Source organism: Equus przewalskii, chromosome 1 (genome assembly GCF_037783145.1).
Source record: "Equus przewalskii isolate Varuska chromosome 1, EquPr2, whole genome shotgun sequence".
Classification (NCBI taxonomy): domain Eukaryota; kingdom Metazoa; phylum Chordata; class Mammalia; order Perissodactyla; family Equidae; genus Equus; species Equus przewalskii.
In genome coordinates, this window is record NC_091831.1 from 26,865,695 (window position 1) to 26,885,206 (window position 19,512).

The window sequence follows — 19,512 nt, forward strand, 5'->3', positions numbered from 1 at the left end:
CAAATAAGCCTGTGAAAAGATGCTCTATAACTTACATCATCAGGGTAATGCAAACCAAAACAACGAGATGCACTTATTAGACTAACCAAAATCCAAAACACTGACAACACTAAATGCTGGTGAGGATGTGGAGCAACAGGAATTCTCTCGTTCATTGCTAATATGAATACAAAATAGCACAGCCACTTTGGAAAACAGTTTGGTGGTTTCTTACAAAACTAAACGCACTCTTACCAAACTATCCATCAGTTGCACTCCTTGGTATTTACCCAAAGGAGCTGAAAACTTATGTCCACACAAAAACCTGCACACGAATGTTTATAAAATCTTTATTCATAATTGCCAAAACTTGGAAGCAACCAAGATGTCCTTCAGTGTGTGAATGGATAAATAAACTGTGGGACACCTGGACAATGGACTACTATTTGGTGCTAAAAAGAAAGGAGCTATTAAGCCATGAAAAGACATGGGGGGACCTTAAATGCATACTACTAAGTGAAAGAAACCAATCTGAAAAGGCTGCTTATGGTGTGATTCCAACTACATGACATTCTGAAAAGGCAAAACTATGGCGACAGTAAAAAGATCAGTGGTTGCCAGGAGTTGGGGGGAGGGAAGGATGGATGGGTGGAGCACAGAGTCTTCTTAGGGTGGTGGAACTCCTCTGAATGACACCGTAATGGTGGATACATGTCACCATACATTTATCCAGCCCATAGAATGCACAACACCAAGAGTGAACCCTAATGTAAACTACGCACTGTGGGCGATAATGATGTGTCAATGTACGTTCATCACTGTGACAAATGTACCACTCTGGTGGAGGATATTGATAATGGGGAAGACTATACATGGGGGGGGGGCAGTGGGTATATGGGAAATCTATATACCTTCCACTCAGTTTTGCTGTGAACCTAAAACTGCTCTCAAGAACAAAGTCTATTTTTTTAAAAAGGATCATCTTTTCTCCCTCCTGGGGTGCACACACACGAAAAACTAATGATTCTCAAACTTAGCATGCGTCAGAATCATCTACAGGGGGAGAGGGAGAGATGGTTAATAAAATGCAGATTCTCAGGCCTCACTCCAGGAGATTCTGGTTCAGTAGACTCTAAAGCAGGTCATTAATTGATCACACTTTGGGAAACTGCTCCATATGGACGGTCGTTCTAGTTGAGAGGATGATGTTTAGCGAATGCCTGCAGACTTCTCCAGGGAAAGCTGGACACCACATGGAGCCAGGGCAGCGCAGGCTGCTACCCAACCAGGGCTAGACACGTTGGAAGGTAGGGCAGGGGGTGGCTGGGCAGGGAGGGGAACCCCTGCCCCTCCCTCTGCTCCACAGACAGACTTTCCCCCTGGGAGGCAGCCCCTGGGTCCAGGATCTTCCTAGCCCACCAACCCTATCTTTGGAGCCCAAGCCTATCAGGTCAAACATACCAAAATATACTACATCCTACATTAAACATAATTCTCCTGCCTCAAACATTTTGAAAAGATTTTTACAATTTGGCTTTTGGAATCATTGGACTTACAAAGAACTCCTTGAATGTACAATTGGTTTTATTTTTAAGCAATCAGGCATGTGTTCAATTTCTTGCCAAGTGAGAAAAACCTACGATTGTCTTCAACTATAATGAAATATTTATGAGTACTCATTTAACGATTAATGAAGTTGGCACAGCATTAAGTTTTGTAGGCAATGAAGTAAACATTTATTAATTTTGATTTTGAAGTGTTCCTTTCATAGTTTGGAGCCAATATCGTTTTTTTCCAGTCTTAAGCAAACCCTTAGAAAGCCTGTAGATCTAAGTCCTGGGCCTACAGCGCCCATGGATAAAATCCAGGCCTGAGGCCAGGCATCCCCAAGTTTGCATCTGAAGATTTTATTTTTTTCCTTTTTCTCCCCAAAGCCCCCCAGTACATAGTTGTGTATTTTTAGTTGTGGGTCCTTCTAGTTGTGGCATGTGGGACGTCACCTCAGCATGGCTTGATGAGCGGTGCCATGTCCACACCCAGGATTCGAACCGGTGAAACCCTGGTGAAACCCTGGCCCGCTGAAGTGGAGCACACAAACTTAATCACTCGGCCACGGGGCCGGCCCCCCAAGTTTGCATCTAAAAGGACAGGTAGAGGCCCCTGCAAGAAGCAGAAAGGAAAATGCCCGACACCAGAAAGAGGACCATGAGCATCCCTGTCTGGGAAACCTGTGTACTGACTTCAAAGGAGTCCAGCACCCCTGACCCATCCCAGGGCTGTTTGCTCAGATAATAGTGGCAGGTGATGTTTGCAGAGCATTTAGCCACATGTACCAGGCCGTGGTCTAAGCACTTCATCTGTATTAGTTCATTTAAGCCTGGTAAAAACTCTGTGAGGTGGGTACTATTATCATCGTCATCATCATCATCATTCCCATTTCACAAATGACAATCCCGAGGTTTGGGGAACTAAGACGCTTGCCTAGGAGCTGATAAATGAAGCACTGAGGTGCAGTGTTAGGATGGTCTGAGTCTGAATGCCTACGATATTACACTCGCCCCAGAATGAGCTTCCTTCAAGTGCCCAGCCTGAGGAAGACATCTGCTGTGGGGAAGGTGTCCTCACTGAGTTCTTGAACCAGCTCCCTCCTGCCTGAGAGACCCTTACGACTCCCAGGGGCCTTGTCTCAGCAATCTGGAAGTTAGCCAGGGAGCACATGGCCACTAATGAACACGAAGCAGATTTAAAATAGCAAACCTGAAATCAAAGAAAAATACTCAAAGTGGTGGTAATACCCCAGCATCCTTCTTCTCTCCTAGATGTTTTAAATGACTTTTACTTGGCAGGAAAGCCTTTCTGAGAAAGTTACAAAGACCAGAGAATCGTAAAGGAAAAGTATGATAAATGTGACTACATAAAAATTTAAAACTCCTGCAATGGCAAAAGTTGAAAGACAAATAGGAGTCAGGAGGCACATCTCCAATAAGCCCACAGCCTTCAATCGCTTCAAATACCCTGCATTCCTAGACTCAGAATAGGAAACAGACATTCCTCCATCACTGCTGGCAGTGTGACATCTCACTTCTATCCACCTTTCCCAAAAGAGGTCCCAGAGGCTCTAGCTTCTTCCAACCTTCACCCAAAGGCGCCTCACGGTGGGCCTCTCTTCCCAGTGAGGGTAACTTGTGGAAAGTCTGCTTTCACCAGAGTGAGCAACCCTGTGTGTCCCACCATCTCTCTCCCACCCGCCGCCCCCCAGTTTCTGTCTCCAGCCACCACTAGGCAGCACTAGAACTCCATTTAGAATTCCCTTTGTCTCTGGCAAACCTTTTGGGGGGGACCCTCAAGTCAACCAAAACACCTTAAAAATGTTTACAGGTTGCTCTTTTCCTCCTTCAAAACAAAAAGAGCATTTGGGGGGGGAAATATATATATCCTTATAGCTTCCATTAGCTACTTCATTGTAGAGAAAATATTTCAGTGAGGAATTAGCCCTACTCTTTAGCGGCTAGGATATTACCCCCTGGGTACATTTGCTGCACTGAGGACACGTCCTCATCTTTCCTACTGAGGTTTTCCTCTCCGGAGGAGCCCTCCCTGTCACAGTGGCTAGACCAAAGAAAAGGTCACTCCCACCAACGGAGACTGTCTCCCAGGACTGAGGGAGAATCTCCCCAAACTTAAGCCTCTTCGGAGTACCCCAGTTCACACTGAGATGCCCCATTGGCTGCATCTGGGACCTGATGTGGGCATCTGTGTATGCCCCGCATCAGCACAGCACCTGGCATTCTGCAGATGCCCGGTGAACATCTGTTGCTACGTGGCCAGAGTTTGAGGGTCTGTGGCCAATAACAAGGGCACTTCCTAACTTGACCCTCTGAGCACTTGATTACCCTCAGAGCTGGGACTCGCCACTCCCAGCCCCGCAAACACCTCTACGTTTACTCAACCACACTAGGCAGTCCCAGAAGTCTCGTGAGTTTGTGTGCTCAGGCACGGGGAAAAGTGGAGCCCTGGGGTCATTCTGACTTTGGTGTTTGTGGAGTAGAAGTGGAATCCATTAAATCCAGCTGGATGGGTGCCCCTCTCCCAGAGTAATCCACCTGTTTTTGCCCCCAAGTCTCTGCATTTGACCCCATAGTTAGCGTCTGATGCCAGCCCCGGCAGGATCTCCACGCCAGAAAACCAGCCCCCTCAGCAGGGTCTGGAAACAACTTCATTTCAGTTGCGTCAGAAAATCCATGTTTATAGCTTGTTAGTCATGCAAAAAAAAAGAGAGAGAGAAAGATGATAATATTTTAAAACCAGGCTTACCTGTTTCTTCTTCTGAGAAAAGGAGTTAGAAACGTACCGTGAACCAAAGAAATTTTTCCGCATTCTGTAACTGTGGGGTAAAAACCAAAAATTAAAGTGTGGAAGAATGTTCAGGTTTGAACCTGGTTATTTTATTTTGTGTCAGTCATATATTTTAATCCTATTTCTTAAAAGTAATGTTTATCTATTTACTTATGGAAACATATTTTAAAAATCTATATAGACCCACTGCCCAGATAACCTCTGTTGATCTTTTTTTTTTTTGAGGAAGATTAGCCCTGAGCTAACATCTACTGCCAATCCTCCTCTTTTTGCTGAGGAAGACTGGCCCTGAGCTAACATACGTGCCCATCTTCCTCTACTTTATATGTGGGACGCCTGCCACAGCATGGTGTGCCAAGCGGTGCCATGTCTGTAACCGGGATCCCAACCAGCAAACCCGGGCCGCCGAAGCGGAACGTGCAAACTTAACTGCTGCACCACCAGGCCAGCCCTGTTGATCTTTTAAAAATAAAATTCATCTGTACTCATTGTTTGAAAAGTCAAACAACAGAGAAAAGTATAAACTGGAGAGAAAATAAAAGTCCCCCCTCCTTGACAACCCAAGGGTAATAACTATCTGTGTTTCCTATGTAACCTTCCAGCAAAAAGTGTATGCACAATACCAACATTTTTACATATTTATAACATTTTTACCTAGAAGGGATTACACCATGCACAGTATACTAAATTGCTTCTTTTAACTTATCAGAATCTATTAGAGGTTTTTTCATATGAACACATAGTTTTCTTCATTCTTTCAATGGCTGCACAGATCCCATTTTATGGCTGTGCCATAATTTATTTAAGCAGTCCTCTGTTGATAAAATTTAGGTTGTTTACAGTTTTATTGCCATGAAAACAAAGCTATAATGAACATCCTCATTTGTTTGTGTTGGCTTCTGCAAATCTACCCATCGGGCAAATTCAGAGCTATGTAATTGTTAGATCAAAGAGCATGTGTATTGAAATTTTTCCTTTAAACATATTGCCAAATTGTTCTCGAAAAACAGTACAAATTTGTATTCCAACCACTGGTGTATGAAAGTGTTTCCCTAAGCCCTCATCAACAGTGGATATTAGCAATTTGTTAGTTTCTAACAATTTGGTGATTTTAAAAAGGCAACCAGGGGCCGGCCCAGGGGTGAAGCAGTTAAGTGTGCACGTTCCGCTTTGGCGGCCCAGGGTTCGCCAGTTTGGATGCCGGGGTTCGCCGGTTTGGACATGGCACCGCTTGGCAAGCCGTGCTGTGGTAGGCATCCCACATATAACATAGAGGAAGATGGGCACGGATGTTAGCTCAGGGCCAGTCTTCCTCAGCAAAAAGAAGAGGATTGGCAGTGGATGTTAGCTCAGGGCTGATCTTCCTCAAAAAAAAAAAAAAAAGACACCCAGTTGTTTAGATTTCTATTTAATTATGAAAGAGGATTAGAATCTTTGCAGGATTTTGGCCACTTGTCTTTCTTTTCCTGTGAACAGCCTGTTCACATCCTTTGCCCATTTTTCCATAGGATTGTCCATTTTTTTACTGATTTATATGATCACCAAATTGGGGAAAACAGGCCTTTGTGTGGCAAATATCTTTTTCAGTTTGTTATTTTCACTTTACTTCTTGGTCTTTAGTCCACAAAGGTTATGAGGCCTACTTTACCCATCTTCTCCTTCATAGCTACTGAATCTCTGCTCTGTTCACAAAGGCCTTCCCTAATCTCTGACTATGAATAAATTCACCTACATTTTCCTGTAAATTTTTATGTTTTCAATTTTTATGTAAATCTTTGAGCCATTTGGAATTTGTCTTGGTGTAAAAATGAAGTAGAGATTCAGTTTAAGATTTTCCCAAATGCTTAGCCAGTTGTTCCAGTGCCGTTTGTCAGATAGTCCCCTTTTCATTTTCATTCTTTTTCCAGTCCTTGGGGGCCCCCTGGCTCGATATAGTCACCAGAGTGGAGCCCACATACGTGCAGCGTTGCTTGAACCAAGTCTGCCGGAGACAGACCAGGAAGGCCTCTGTTATCAAGGCGGAAGAGAGTCGGGTCTCAGGGATGGAGAGGGCACCACGGCTCTGCTGGCCATGAGGGCACAATAGTCTCCCAGTCCATGTGGCCGGCCTGGTGGCCCAGCGGTTAAGTTCACACGTTCCTCATTGGGGGCTGGGGTTTGCTGGTTCGGATCCCAGGTAAGGACATGGCACCGCTTGGCACGCCATGCTGTGGTAGGCGTCCCACATATAAAGTAGAGGAAGATGGGCACGTATGTTAGCTCAGGGCCAGTCTTCCTCAGCAAAAAGTGGAGGATTGGAGGAAGATGTTAGCTCAGGGCTAATCTTCCTCAAAAAAAAAAAAAGTCTCCCAGTCCTGAGAGAGAAGTGAGACACGCATCCAAAGTCTTCTTTCTGAAGGAAAAAGAAGAGAAAGAAAAACCTTAACCACACCTGTATTTTTTAAAACACACACTCTACACATATACATACCACATACATACACACACCACTCACACATCAGAAACACTGAGTTTCTCCAGCAGGGGGCACCCAGTCCTAAAGAGCCCTCTCAATCGCAGGCACTCTAAGAACGGGAAAGCTACTGTTTCACAAATAATATCCAGATTCCTTTTAAAGGAAATAAATCCAGAAGACCCCCAAGAATCTATCTGCAAGTTCCCAATTTGAGAAAAAAAGCAAAGAAACCAAGTCTTGTTCTATAAAGATCCTCCAATTGCAAGTTGACACATGTTTAAAACTGCTAAAAAGACGTCATCATTGAAATGAAAATGTGAATTTTAAAAATTTTCCCAGAATTAAAAGACCCGCAAGAACAGAGCTGCAGACCCCTGGGGTGGCGTAGGGAAGTGAGAAAGTCTGGTGTGCGGCATCATCACGTAGCAGATGTACAATTTAACATCTTTCCTCACACGTGAGTAAAGCAAGCCTTTCTCCTTCTCTTCTTTCTTCTGTTTCTGCCTCTCCTGGTTCAGCAGGCCGGGGCTCCAGGCAACCAATTGTGATCCCCCCTCCTTTTACCTGTTCCTTAATCCCTTTGCGTTTCTCCAGTAAAAATAGTTTACAATTTTTATTGGGAAATTTTAAAAATTATTATAAAAGTAGACAGTTTAGAAAATGCACAATTTTTTTTAATGCAAAGCAACCCCCTCACCCTGAGAGACCATATTCCTTTAAGTTGTGAGGGCCTTCCTCATGCCTTTCTCTTTGCTTGAGCATTTTCCAGTGAATACCCAGCAAGGGCCAGTGCAGTCACACAGCACACCGTTCCCCTGTGGGCCCCCAGGCCCCGGGCTGACCTGGGAGCTCTGTCTCAGCTCTCAGAGGGTGGAGCTGTGGACAGGATGGCCTGGAAGAGACCTGATGCCAGTTTCCTGCAGTGCCCTCCCAGAAGTGCTGTTTCCTCCTTACTGGAGACTCCCCACGTTAGAGGAGACTGGAATGCGAGAGGGAGTTGCTCAGAGCCTCCCAGCCCAGCTCTCTCCCCTCCCTGCTCAGGGCCCAGCTCTGTGGCTCAGGGTCCAAAACCATAACCTTGGGCCAGGATAGGTCCCTCTCTGGTCAGCAGCCTGGCAGGTGACTAAGGCTGGAAGGCCCAGAAGAAGGATCCCAGCTTCCTTCCTGGCTCTGTCCTCACCAGGCTGTGTGACCTCCGACAGACCCCCAGCCTCTCTGAGACCCACACCCCACTAAAGAATGTCGCAGTGGGCTTCTCTGCTACACTGGGAGCCCGGGAGAAGGAAGGGGCTTGAAGGGTTTCAATGCCCAATGCCACGACCTCTCCTTCCCTCGGAGCCATATGCCCACACACACACACCTCTGATGGCTCTCCCGCCTCCTCCAGCTCCCTCCCCATTTTCCCTCACACAGGTAATCCTGTCTCATAGGACCCGGACTAACACACTAATTAGGTAAAATGCAAATAATAAGTAAGGCCCAGGTTTCTGCCTGTCGCTCCTTCTTCAGAGGTACAGATGCACAGTCAGTTATAAAACCTGCAGGACATATTCAGGACGGTCTGACTCAAAATACAGGCTAAGTAAGCTACACAAAATTTATTTTTCAGGTCCCAGGGGTCCCTCAAACAGCCAGGCTGTCATCCTTCAGAGAAGCTGAAACCAAGACACAGTGAGAGACCTGGGTCACGAATGTTAAGAGAAGGAACAGACACGCCTCAAATGGAAGGTCAGCTGGCAGCCTGAGCTGCCTCTCCTGCGGGCAACCCCAGCTCTCCTGGGTGAGCAGCGGCACCCAGTGGTTAGTTAAAGGCGGTTAACAGTTCTCCCAAGGAGCACCAGGCACAGCTGGCATGTGACCATCTGGGTCCTGGAAGAAGTCTGGAAGGACACACACCGGTGCAGTGACTGGCAGACTCTCTGGGGATTGCGGTGATGGGGACGCTCTCATGTTTCCTATTCTTAAATTCTTTATAATGGTGTGTTTAAGCAGAAAAAATGGAGATATTTCCATTTTCTAAAAGTTATTTGAGAATATGGAAATAAGGTGGTCGGTGGTCGGTGCAGCTGCAGTAGCCCGGGCGAGCTCCGTGGAGACAGACGGCTGGAGCTAGGCCTCCGAGGGTCGGGAGATCCAGAAGGACGCTGACCACACGTGCTCTGGAGAGTCGGCGGGAAGCTGCATTCACGACTGTGAGGGCCCAGGGTCTGAGGGAAGGACAAGAGTGTTGAGGCATGAATTTAACTAAGGACATCACTTGGAGTTCAGGACACCCGCTGGTCCAGGCTGGATGGAGCAGGGTCAGTGGGGTCAAGTCCATCCCAGTCCCTGAGGTTCTCCTTTTCTCAGGGGTGGCCCTGGGCTGAGAGGGTGGGAGCCAGAGAGATGAAGACTGAGGAAGAGCCTAAGTAATTGGGGTCTGGATACCTCGCCCACCCCCAGCACATGCTCCAGGCCCAAGGCCCACTGACCTGTGACCCCAGGAACAGACCCATGGGCTCCTGTGGATGCCTCCACAATTCTTCCCCAAGCCAGGCTGCCAATGTCAGGCTGGGGGCCAGTAAGACTGGGGTGCTATGGGGTGGGCAGCGGGTGAGGAGGATGGAAAGATAAAAAGACAGGAAGGGGCAGCAACACAGAGAGAGGGACAGACAGAGAGACACACGGAACTCAGACACACACACTGAGGGACACAGAGAGTCACACACACACAGAAAGGTAGAGTTTGAGAGACAGAAAGGGACAGAATGAGCGAGAGACAAAGGGAGGGAGACAGAGACAGAGAGAAGTTAAGGGCAGGGCCTACGGTGCACTCATTTGCTTCCTAGGAGCAGACAGGCAGGCAGCTGCCGGTCAAGAGGTGGGCAGAGCTGGGGCTGGCCCTGTGGCCGAGTGGTTAAGTTCGCGCGCTCCGCTGCAGGCGGCCCAGTGTTTCGTTAGTTCGAATCCTGGGCGCCGACATGGCACTGCTCATCAGACCACGCTGAGGCAGCGTCCCACATGCCACAACTAGAAGAACCCACAACGAAGAATACACAACTATGTACCGGGGGGTTTGGGGAGAAAAAGGAAAAAAATAAAATCTTTAAAAAAAAAAAAAAAAGAGGTGGGCAGAGCTGACAGGGCCAGAGAGGAAATAAAGGGGGTCTGAGCATCAGCGTCACAGAGAACAAGTGCTTGCTGTCACTTGCTGTGTGCTTAGTGTCACACTGGATGCTGCAGGGAACAAAAAGGGGCAGGTCCAGGTCCCTGCACTAGTTGGGACATCCATCCCCCACACCTGAGAAAGGTTAATAACAGGCCAAGGCGGCCTTTCCAAGGGCTGAATGGGAGGAAGAGGCTCCCATGGAGCTGAGGTCACCAGGACAGTCTGGCTTGGTGACCAGGCTACATCTGAACTGCCTCTTGAAGAGCAGGTGGGAGGAAGGGGCCCTGGTTTTCAGTGGGAAGGATGGTGTCAGCAAAGGTGTGGAGGTGGGAAGACATGTCTGGGTTCGGTTAAGAGGGCCTTGAACGCCGAGCTAAGGAAGCTGAGGGAGCCCCCCTCACCCTTGAGCTGAGGAGTGACGTAGTGGAGACCTGGGCTGGCCAGGGGCCAGGCCTGGAGGGCAGTGGAATAAAATGGAGGAGAGGGTTGCAGGCACCTACTGACCCCTCCAGTCCTCTCTCCCGATACCCACTGTCTGCAAGCCCGGACTGCTGGCCCACATCAGGCCTCTTCTCACCTCTGTGCCTTTGCCCGTGCAGTGCCCTCTGCTGGAAGGCCTTCCCTTCCACCACTCCTATCACTGGCAAACGCTGAAACGTGGTTTAAACTCTTCTCAAGGATCTTCTCTGTAGGAAGCCTCGGGGAAGGAAGGGTAGGTGCCCCCTAGCTCCTTCCAGCATGAACGCCAACGTGAACTCTCCCGGGGCTCAGCTCAGTCCAGTCATGTGTTTCGCAAAGACCAGAAAATATAATTGATTCCATCAGTATCTTGGCCTTACCACACCCAGAATTTGCCTGTCCCTCACGGGAAGCCCCACCAGCTGTCAGATCTCAGTATCCAAACCCTGAAGAGAGGAAGGAACGGGCTGGGAGGGATGGAACGACAGGGTGGGGCGCATTTGCCTAGAGGTGCTTTGGGCTGGCTGCTCATGGAGCAGTGACTCATTCCCCCAGAAAGGCGGGGCGTGGCACTGGGGGACACTCGGGCTGGGCAGGGCAGCCTTGGTGGAGACAGCCTGCCTCCGCCTTACATCCTTGGCTGGACCCCAGGAGGCTGGGCTGGGGACTGGACACCACCTCCTCCTCGTCCCCTCAGGCCCTTGGAAGAGAAGAGAGAACCTCCTGCAGGCTCCCAGCTTACACCCGGCGTGGGCTGGCGTTGGCCAGGAAGGCGGCGGAAGCCTCTCTGCCCCCCTACCCCACGACGGCTACCCCCCACCCAGGCCAGGCATGGATAAATTCCGCATGCTCTTCCAGCACTTCCAGTCCAGCTCCGAGTCGGTGATGAACGGCGTCTGCCTGCTGCTGGCTGCGGTCACTGTCAAGCTGTACTCCTCCTTCGACTTCAACTGCCCCTGCCTGGCCCGCTACAACGCCCTCTACGGCCTGGGCCTGCTGCTCACACCCCCGCTCGCCCTCTTCCTCTGTGGCCTCCTTGCCAACCGGCAGTCCGTGGTGATGGTGGAGGAGTGGCGCCGGCCCTCGGGACAGCGGAGGAAGGACCCGGGAGTCATCAGGTGCGGTCCCACACCACCCAGCTGCCCATGGGCATTGTCAGGGGCTCCCCCACCCACTTACCCCCGCAGGCACTGCCAGGTGACCCCCAAACCCCAGTGACCCCCATGGGTATGGTTGGGGCTCCCCCTCCACCCTGACAGGCACTATTGGATGTGCCCCTTCCTTTCCTCAACTGGGGCACCATCAGTTCAGAGACGGGTTTGCCGGTTTCCACTCTGGAAACAGATATTTCTGTTCCTGTCACTTGTCACCTTTCTGTGACCAGTGCTGGAGACACATGCATGATACAGGATTCCCAAGAATTAGCCAGGTCACATGTGTCATACTGGCCATGGATTACGACTCACCACACACACGAAGGCCATCCCATGACACACCTTGGAGGTTGTGCAGGTAGTGAGAGGCATGATTGGCTCAAAGGCGAGTCCCTTCTGTGAGCTTCCTGAGGGCAAGGACCTCATCTGTCGTACTGCTGTGTCCTCAGAGCCTTGCACCTGATTGGTGCCCTAGATCAAGATCAGAGGAGGGAGTTTAGCAATTTGTAATGCTCCCTGGCTGACAGTGAGCACCGGCTCGGTGCCAAGCTCTGCGCCAAGTGCCGTGTGTGCACAGCCTCTGCATTCTCACCTCAGCCCTGGGTCTGCCCCTGGGATGGACCCTTTGTTTTGGTTTGGTTTTTTTTTTTGCTTGAGGAAGATTCGCCCTCAGCTAACATCTGTGCCCATCTTCCTCCACTTTGCTTGCGGGATGCCGCCACAGCGTGACTGATGAGTGGAGTATGTCCGCATCCAGGATCCGAACCCACGAACCTGGGCTGCAGAAGCAGAGCACGTGGAACTTTAACCAGTAGACCACAGGGCTGGCCCCTCTAATGGACCCATTTTTAAGGATGAGGGACCTGAAGCACAGAGAGGTTAGGTGACTTGGCTGAGCTCCCACAGCTAAGAAGCGGCTCAGATTCAAACACAGGCAGACTCCCAGCTCAGGCAGGAACTGCTGCCCTTAGTGTTTTGGACAGAGTATCTGAGTGCTCTAGATGTGTGGGCAGTGGCAGGAGGGGCTTGGTGGGTTTCAGCCCCTCATGATCTCCCACTCTCCCCTATTCTTCGACATGGACGGTTGTGGTGTTCTCAAACATACGTAATGTAACTTCACAACGAGTCCTCAGTTCCACCTTCTAACCACATCGCCCCCACAGAAAATGCTGGAGCCACCCCTGTCTACAATATATTTATAATTTACACTGGGTAAGTACACTGTACTACACCGCATAGACACACACACACACACACCCAGCACACACCATTTTATGTTTCATATACAATGCAAGTTAGAAACAACTTGTGCATCCTGTGCACAAGCAGCCTCTGTTTGACGTTCCACTGGGGTCCATTCTCCCTGTCACACAGCCACACAGGGGGTCACATGCACTGGGTGTGCCCTTTGCCTTTTCCTCTGGGATCCAGCAGGCGCAGCTCCACTGGGCTCCTGTCCTGTGACCGATACTCAATCTAGGCCACGAGAGGGGCCAAGTAGGTCAGGAGAGGCATCTGGGGACAATGAGAGGGTGGGCTCCCCGGATGCTGGGGGGAGGTGTTTGAGGTGCTGCTGCTGGGAGCGTTATTATGCCGGGCTGTCTAAGCCTGGCCTCCCCCAGAAGCAGGCTCTGGGAAGAATGTGACCATGAACAGGCATCTGGGGCTCAGTCTTTCTGGGGACCCCCTGAGAGGTGAGTAGAACACACCTCAGAATTGTCCCACTGAGGGGCTAGGAAGCTGGGGTGTTCATCCTCCAGGCCCCGTCCCTCCCGGGTAGAAGGTTGGTTTGGGGGCTGGTAACTCTCCAGCAATTCTAGCCCACCCCTCTGGGAGCAGAGACTTTTCCCAAACCCTCAGAGAGGGCCACGCAGGTGGTTGGGATCGGAGGCCCTCAAGCCCTCCACGTGAATAGAAACTATCCACCAGTGGACCCACAGAGTCAGCTACGAGGCCTAGAGTGGGAAGAACACCAGCTCCCCAGAGTTCCCGTCCTGGGATTCCTGCCCTGCGCCCCTCTCACCCCTCGCCCTTCCTTTGATGTAATGGCACCTGGGATATTTTGCAGCTCTCCTGGGAAGTCCATCCTTGCGTCTCCCCTGCTGCAGCTGAATTCGGGCTGCCCGTGGTGACCCCTCCCCTCCTCTGCTCCCAGGTACATGTGCTCCTCTGTGCTGCAGAGAGCGCTGGCTGCCCCCCTCGTCTGGATCCTGCTGGCCCTCCTTGACGGGAAGTGCTTCGTGTGTGCCTTCAGCAGCAACGTGGACCCCGAGAAGTTTCTGGACTTTGCCAACATGACCCCCAGCCAGGTGCAGCTCTTCCTGGCCAAGGTACCCTGCAAGGAGGATGAGCTGGTCAGGGACAGCCCTGCTCGAAAGGCAGTGTCTCGCTACCTGCGGTGCCTGTCACAGGTAATTCGGCATCCTCTGCCAGCCCTGGAAAACATCCTACAATGGTCCCGAGGGGCATGGGCCTAGGCGCTTCAGGTTTCCTGAGGTCCCACTCCACTGCTGGAGACACAGTCAAGGAGCAGGTGGGCCCCGGGGAGATCAGGAGTATGACCCACATACGGGACAGTGTTGGGCCTTAGGAAGTGGGCACTTTGTCATCAGTGCTGACTCCATGGGCAGAGACGAGGTGCCCACACCTCCAGGAGTCAGCTAGGCCCATCCCCAGAAGGCTGGATGGCAGGAAAGTTCTGGAGGTGTACTGCTCTGCCCTGCCCCCCACCCCATGCACACATTCTTCCCACCCCTCAGAAATAATACTAATTCCCACCTATTGAACTCTTATGTGTCAGGCCCTGTGTCAAGCATCTCATCTATTACTTCCTTTAACTCACAGAACAACCCTATCAGCTGGAGGCAATCATCACCCCACTTTGCAGATGAGGAAACCGGGGCTCTGAAAGGTTCGTTCACAAGGCCAAAGTCACACAGCTTGTAAGAGGCAGGGCGGGAATCTGAACACACATGTCAGTACTCCAAACTCTCTTAATGACCTCTGTACAAAGCAGGTTCTCCCCAGAGGCCTGGCTCCCCACAGGGCACCAACTCCCCTCTCCTGGGGGCAAACCCCAGCCCCAGACTCAGATTCCACCACTCCCCCCCCAGAGCCCCAGCTTGGGCTGTGGCCCCCAGAGAGCGTTTCCGTGAACCCACACATGCAGAGCCTCACTGGGGCCACAGAGAGGAAAACACAACCCCGCCCTTTGCCGTGCCGAGACAGGCTCGTGGCAAGCGCAGGCCGGCGGCACAGTGCAGGGGGGCGCCAGTGTGCAGGACGCGCTTGATTCTGGGTCAGACTGTGACCTTGGCCACCTCCCTCTCCCTCTGGGCCTCTGTTTTCTCCTGCAAAATAAAGGGAGGTGTGGTCTCCTCCACCTTGATGGTCCCTGCGGGCTCCAGCACTCCAGGCTCTCACTAGTTCACTGGGAGGAGTGTGGAATTGGCCATCAGACCAGGGTTTGAGTCCTGACTCAGCTGTAAGCGATCAGTCACGTTAAATTTAACAAGTTGTTTGCTTTTCTGCTCCTTGTGTATAAAAGGTTCGCGTGAGTATTTTAAATCGGTAGGGGAGGGATCCTGTGACAGGCCAAATGAAGGAACTTTATAAATTGAGGACATCCCATCTACAAATGACAAGGGTCCAAATATGTTTCTGCTTGTGGCTCAGAGGAGCGACTTCTCTGCTCCAGGTCCACACCATGGCTCTGGTCTTAAACAAGGCCTTGCAGAGACTATAGCTTTGGATGGGCAGACAGGAGGAGGGGATCAGCGTAGTGTGGGCTCCAGCCTTAGAGAACAACGTCCTGTCTCTTGTCACTCTTGGCCTGGAACACTGTTCTCCGTTTGTATCCTGTCTAACTGTTACTCATCCATCAGGTCTCAGCCTAAACCTCGCTGTTTGCTGAGCCCTCAAGTTCAGGTTGTGTGTCCCTCTGAATACCCATGACTCCCTGTACATCCCTCAACATGGCACTTAGCCAGCATCACCTGTTTAATTGTTCCCTCCACTAACAGGTGAGCTCTGTGGGAGCAAGACTGGGTCCCCAATGCCTCCTCCCAAATACAAGATGGATGGATGCACAGATGGGATGGACAAATATGTGTGAGGATGGATAGAGTGCTGGATAGAAAGATGAAAGGAGGATGGATGATGGAGGACGGATGGATGGATGGATGGATGGATGGATGGGAGTGTAGGGAAAGCAAAACTTTACCTCTACCCATCTTAGGTTTTCAGCTAAGACTCTAACAAAAAGCCAAAATTACAAGAGGAAACAGTTTATTAAGGTATGCAGTGCACATCACAGCCCAGGGTTTTGCTGGCTCAGATCCTGGGTGCAGACATGGCACCATTCGTCAGGCCACCTTGAGGTGGCGTCCCACATGCCACAACTAGAAGGACCCACAACTAAAATATACAACTATGTACTGGGGGGATTTGGGGAGAAAAAGCAGAAAAAAAAAGAAGAAGATTGGCAACGGTTGTTAGCTCAGGTGGCAATCTTTAAAAAAAAGTAACTCAAAGTAGTGGCTTAGATTCTCGCTTATATAGCATCTTCAACAAAGAATAATACCTTTGTAGAGAAATGACAGGACAAAGGAAAGCGGGTTTAGACTTCTAAGGGTAAAAACTGTGGGAAGGTAAATACATGGGAGGAAACGGAGTAAGGTTTGTTTGCAGATTCCTCTGGCGCCTCTCTAGGCTGATAAAAGAGTCTGTCTCCAATAAAAGCAGAATTTATATCCTGCCTTTAGCAGAAAAGGGGAGGGTAGAGACAGCTTTTCCTATCTTTGCTGCTTCTTAATTGTCTTCAGCTCAAGATAATTCTTATGTCAAAGAGGCATGCTTTGGGGTGACCTATTCTGGTTTCCTTCAGGGGGAAGGTTGGAAGGATGTATGGGTGGGTGGATGAATGGTTGGAGAAATAACTGGAAGGAAGGGATGAGAGTATGAGAAGATGAATGGATGGGAGAATAGATGGCTGGACAGGAGGATAGATGATGGGCAGATGGAAGGATGGTTGAAAGGATGGCTGCATAGGAGGACAATAGACATATAGTCAGATGAGAAGGTGGATGACAATGGATAGATGGAGAGAGAGTTGGATAGATGAATGGATGTGAGGATGATGGAATGAATGGAAGGAAGGATGGGTGGAGATGGTTGATAGGATGGATGACTAGGTGGGAAGATGAATAAATCTGAGGAAGGATGGGAGGGGTAAGTAAAGGGAGAGACTCTGGAACACCCTTGCCACACCCTACAGCCCCGAGGCCTACCTACACCCTATCTCGCACTCCCCACTCTCCAGGCCATCGGCTGGAGCATCACCCTGGTGCTGATCATCGTGGCCTTCCTGGCTCGCTGCCTAAGGCCCTGCTTCGACCAGACAGTCTTCTTGCAGCGCAGATACTGGAGCAACTACGTCGACCTGGAGCAGAAACTCTTCGACGAGACGTGCTGTGAGCATGCGCGGGACTTCGCACACCGCTGCGTGCTGCACTTCTTCGCCAGCATGCAGAGCGAGATGCGGGCACGGGGGCTGCGCCGGGATGCTGCGAGCAGGGACCCCGAGACCCCCGAGGTGCCAGAGCCCCCTGAGGGCCTGGATGGTGGAAGGGAGAAGGCCCACCTGCGCTCAGTCTGCAGCCAGGAGCAGGTGGACCACCTCCTGAGCACCTGGTACTCCAGCAAACCGCCCCTCGACCTCATGGCATCCTCTGGGCTCTGGGGGGGTGGCCTCAGCCACCGCACCCCCATGGTGGCCCCGAGTACAAGGCTGTCCCAACACACCGACGTGTAGGGACCCCGGCAGCGTCCCCATGTGAAATGCCCACGCTGACAAGGGTCGGGGCTTTCGAGACTGTGGGGCCCCCAAGGCAGGGCAGCCTAACCCTTGTTGGCCATCTTCCCAAAAATAGCCCAATCCTGGCCTCGTTTCTGGGGTGGCCTCCTGTGCGCTCTAAAGCAGTGCTCCACAAACTGATGTGCTCACGTTCACTTGGGCTCTTGTTAAACTCAGATTCTAATTCAGTTCATCCAGGGCTGGGTCTGAGACTGCAGTTCTGACGAGCTACCAGGTGATGCTAATGTTTCTGGTCAGCGGACCAAACTTTGAGTAGCAAGAGTCTAAGTAGATCTGCCGTGGGTTCTGGGTCCTAGATGTCCAGATTCTAAAATAAAAATAATTCTAAATATTCTAAAATAAATAATATAATAACAACAGCAACACATGCTTATCTGGTGCTTACTATGTGCCAGGTGGTGTTCTCGAGTCTGTCAGTTTGCCCTCTAGTTTGTGTATTTGTGTTTAATGTTCTGGTTGGGTTTCCGGCAGCTTCCACCTAAGTTCTCTGAGTAAGCCCTGGCAAGCTCTGCTTGTTGCATTCCTCTCAAAAGTCCTAATTAGTGCCTCTTGCTGGCTACTGCAGATGAATAGTTTTCTATTTTCCTGTATTTGAATGTCAAGGAGGCTGACTCTTCCAACTCCCATCTTCCTAAGTGTCACCAATTCTGTTTCTTGTTGAGCAGCCCTGCCTGGGTGGCCTCCTTCCAGATGCAGCTCCTTTCTCGACCCAGCCTTCTGCTCACCTCCAGCTAGCAGGCGTTGCCTCCCTCACCTTTCCGCTCACCACCATCCCCACCACCTGCAGCCTGACCCCGGAGTTCAGCATCTCTTGCTAAGGCTGCCTCCTTCCCCACGCATTCCCAGGGGTATCTACCCCCTGCCCTCGGCAAGAAGTGGCACCCCAGTGGGGATTTCCCTGCTGTATGGTGTATGGGCCAGATCAGCAAATCGTGGTAGGGACGGACCTAGAAATCTCCATGCTGAACAAGCACCCCAGGTGATTTTGTAAGTTCCAATGTTGAAGAACCTCTGGGCCACGTGTGGGTGTGCGGTCTGGCTCAGGGATGAAAACCCTTGAAAAACTAGGGTTAAATTTTGTTGGAAAAATGCCCACTCAATCTCTGGCAGCCCAAACAGGAAGCGTTGGGGAAGATCAGGTCTGTGGGTTCCTCTGCCCCTCCCTGATGACTCACCATACACACACAAACACACACACACACACACACACACATCCTGCTATAGCCTCCATCAGCACAGATGCTGACCACAGACATGCAGGCCTGGGTTCATCCCATGTTTTCCTGATCCTCAGGGCCTGGGGTGGGACAGGGAACAGTGCAGGGGCCCCTGGATGCACCCTGGAGCCAGCCCCCTCCATATCAGGTAGTCTCTGCTCACCTGGGTTCTTACCAAGGGACCTTGTAAGAGCAGACAATCCCTGCCGCTCAGCCTCCCCCCTCCACCTGCTGTGGTCAGGCCATGCAAATGTCTGAAATGGCACTGGGGTGGGGCCAGATTTAGGCAAAGTGTTAGCAGGGATTGGGTGGGGAGGGAGGAAGGAGACCTGGGGGTGGCCCAGTCAGTACTGGTGAGCTCCCAGCCTGGGGAAAGGAGGCTCAGGTGAAACCTGCCAACAGTTAGCCATTGATGATTAAGTAGCTAGAAACTAAAGGGTCTTTTTCCTTTTTGCAATTATTGATTATAGCTTTTAGCTGTTTACCCACCCATCGTTAACTGTGATGTTCAGGCAATATACTGACTCCCACTAGGTTCCTATAGATAACGTCTCCCTGGAGCCTGGGTCACCATGGTAATGGGTGTGTGAGCTGTGCTTCAGGAATTAGGACCCCTTGTTCACTTCAGGCCAGTTGAGAGCACCAGCCCATCAACTGGGCCCACACAGATGTCTGATAAGCGACCCTTTGACATCAAGAGGCTAAAACTCCACCCTCATGTCATGCTAATGCTGCCATTTTGTGAACATGCATCCTATGAAGAGGCAAGGAGTCCAACTACTCTTGCGCACATCATCAATTACCTTACCTCTCCTCACCTGCAATCATCTATCTCCACATTTCAGACCACCTTGCCCCCTACCCCACAA

General features: G+C 50.7%; 1 protein-coding gene and 1 long non-coding RNA gene across 2 annotated transcripts; one reads left to right on the forward strand and one right to left on the reverse strand.

Annotated features, from left to right (window-relative positions):
- Positions 1-8,362: 8,362 nt before the first annotated feature.
- On the reverse strand, positions 8,363-11,003 carry LOC139073472 (uncharacterized). Its single transcript, XR_011522240.1, has 2 exons — positions 10,516-11,003; positions 8,363-8,997 (listed from the first exon to the last, which is right to left on the reverse strand). It is a non-coding gene; the product is annotated as an uncharacterized lncRNA (long non-coding RNA).
- An 87-nt stretch (positions 11,004-11,090) lies between these two features.
- CALHM3 (calcium homeostasis modulator 3) lies at positions 11,091-17,789 on the forward strand. Its single transcript, XM_008542566.2, has 3 exons — positions 11,091-11,515; positions 13,707-13,962; positions 16,872-17,789. The coding sequence occupies exons 1-3, from the start codon at positions 11,229-11,231 to the stop codon at positions 17,361-17,363; spliced, it is 1,035 nt and encodes a 344-aa protein (XP_008540788.1). The 5' UTR covers positions 11,091-11,228; the 3' UTR covers positions 17,364-17,789.
- Positions 17,790-19,512: the final 1,723 nt, after the last annotated feature.

Coding starts and splice junctions, on each gene's coding strand:
- CALHM3 (XM_008542566.2), top strand. CDS start 11,229: ATGGATAAATTCCGCATGCTCTTCCAGCACTTCCAGTCCAGCTCCGAG. Junction 11,516..13,706: donor AAGGACCCGGGAGTCATCAG/GTGCGGTCCCAC, acceptor CTCTGCTCCCAG/GTACATGTGCTCCTCTGTGC. Junction 13,963..16,871: donor ACCTGCGGTGCCTGTCACAG/GTAATTCGGCAT, acceptor CCCACTCTCCAG/GCCATCGGCTGGAGCATCAC.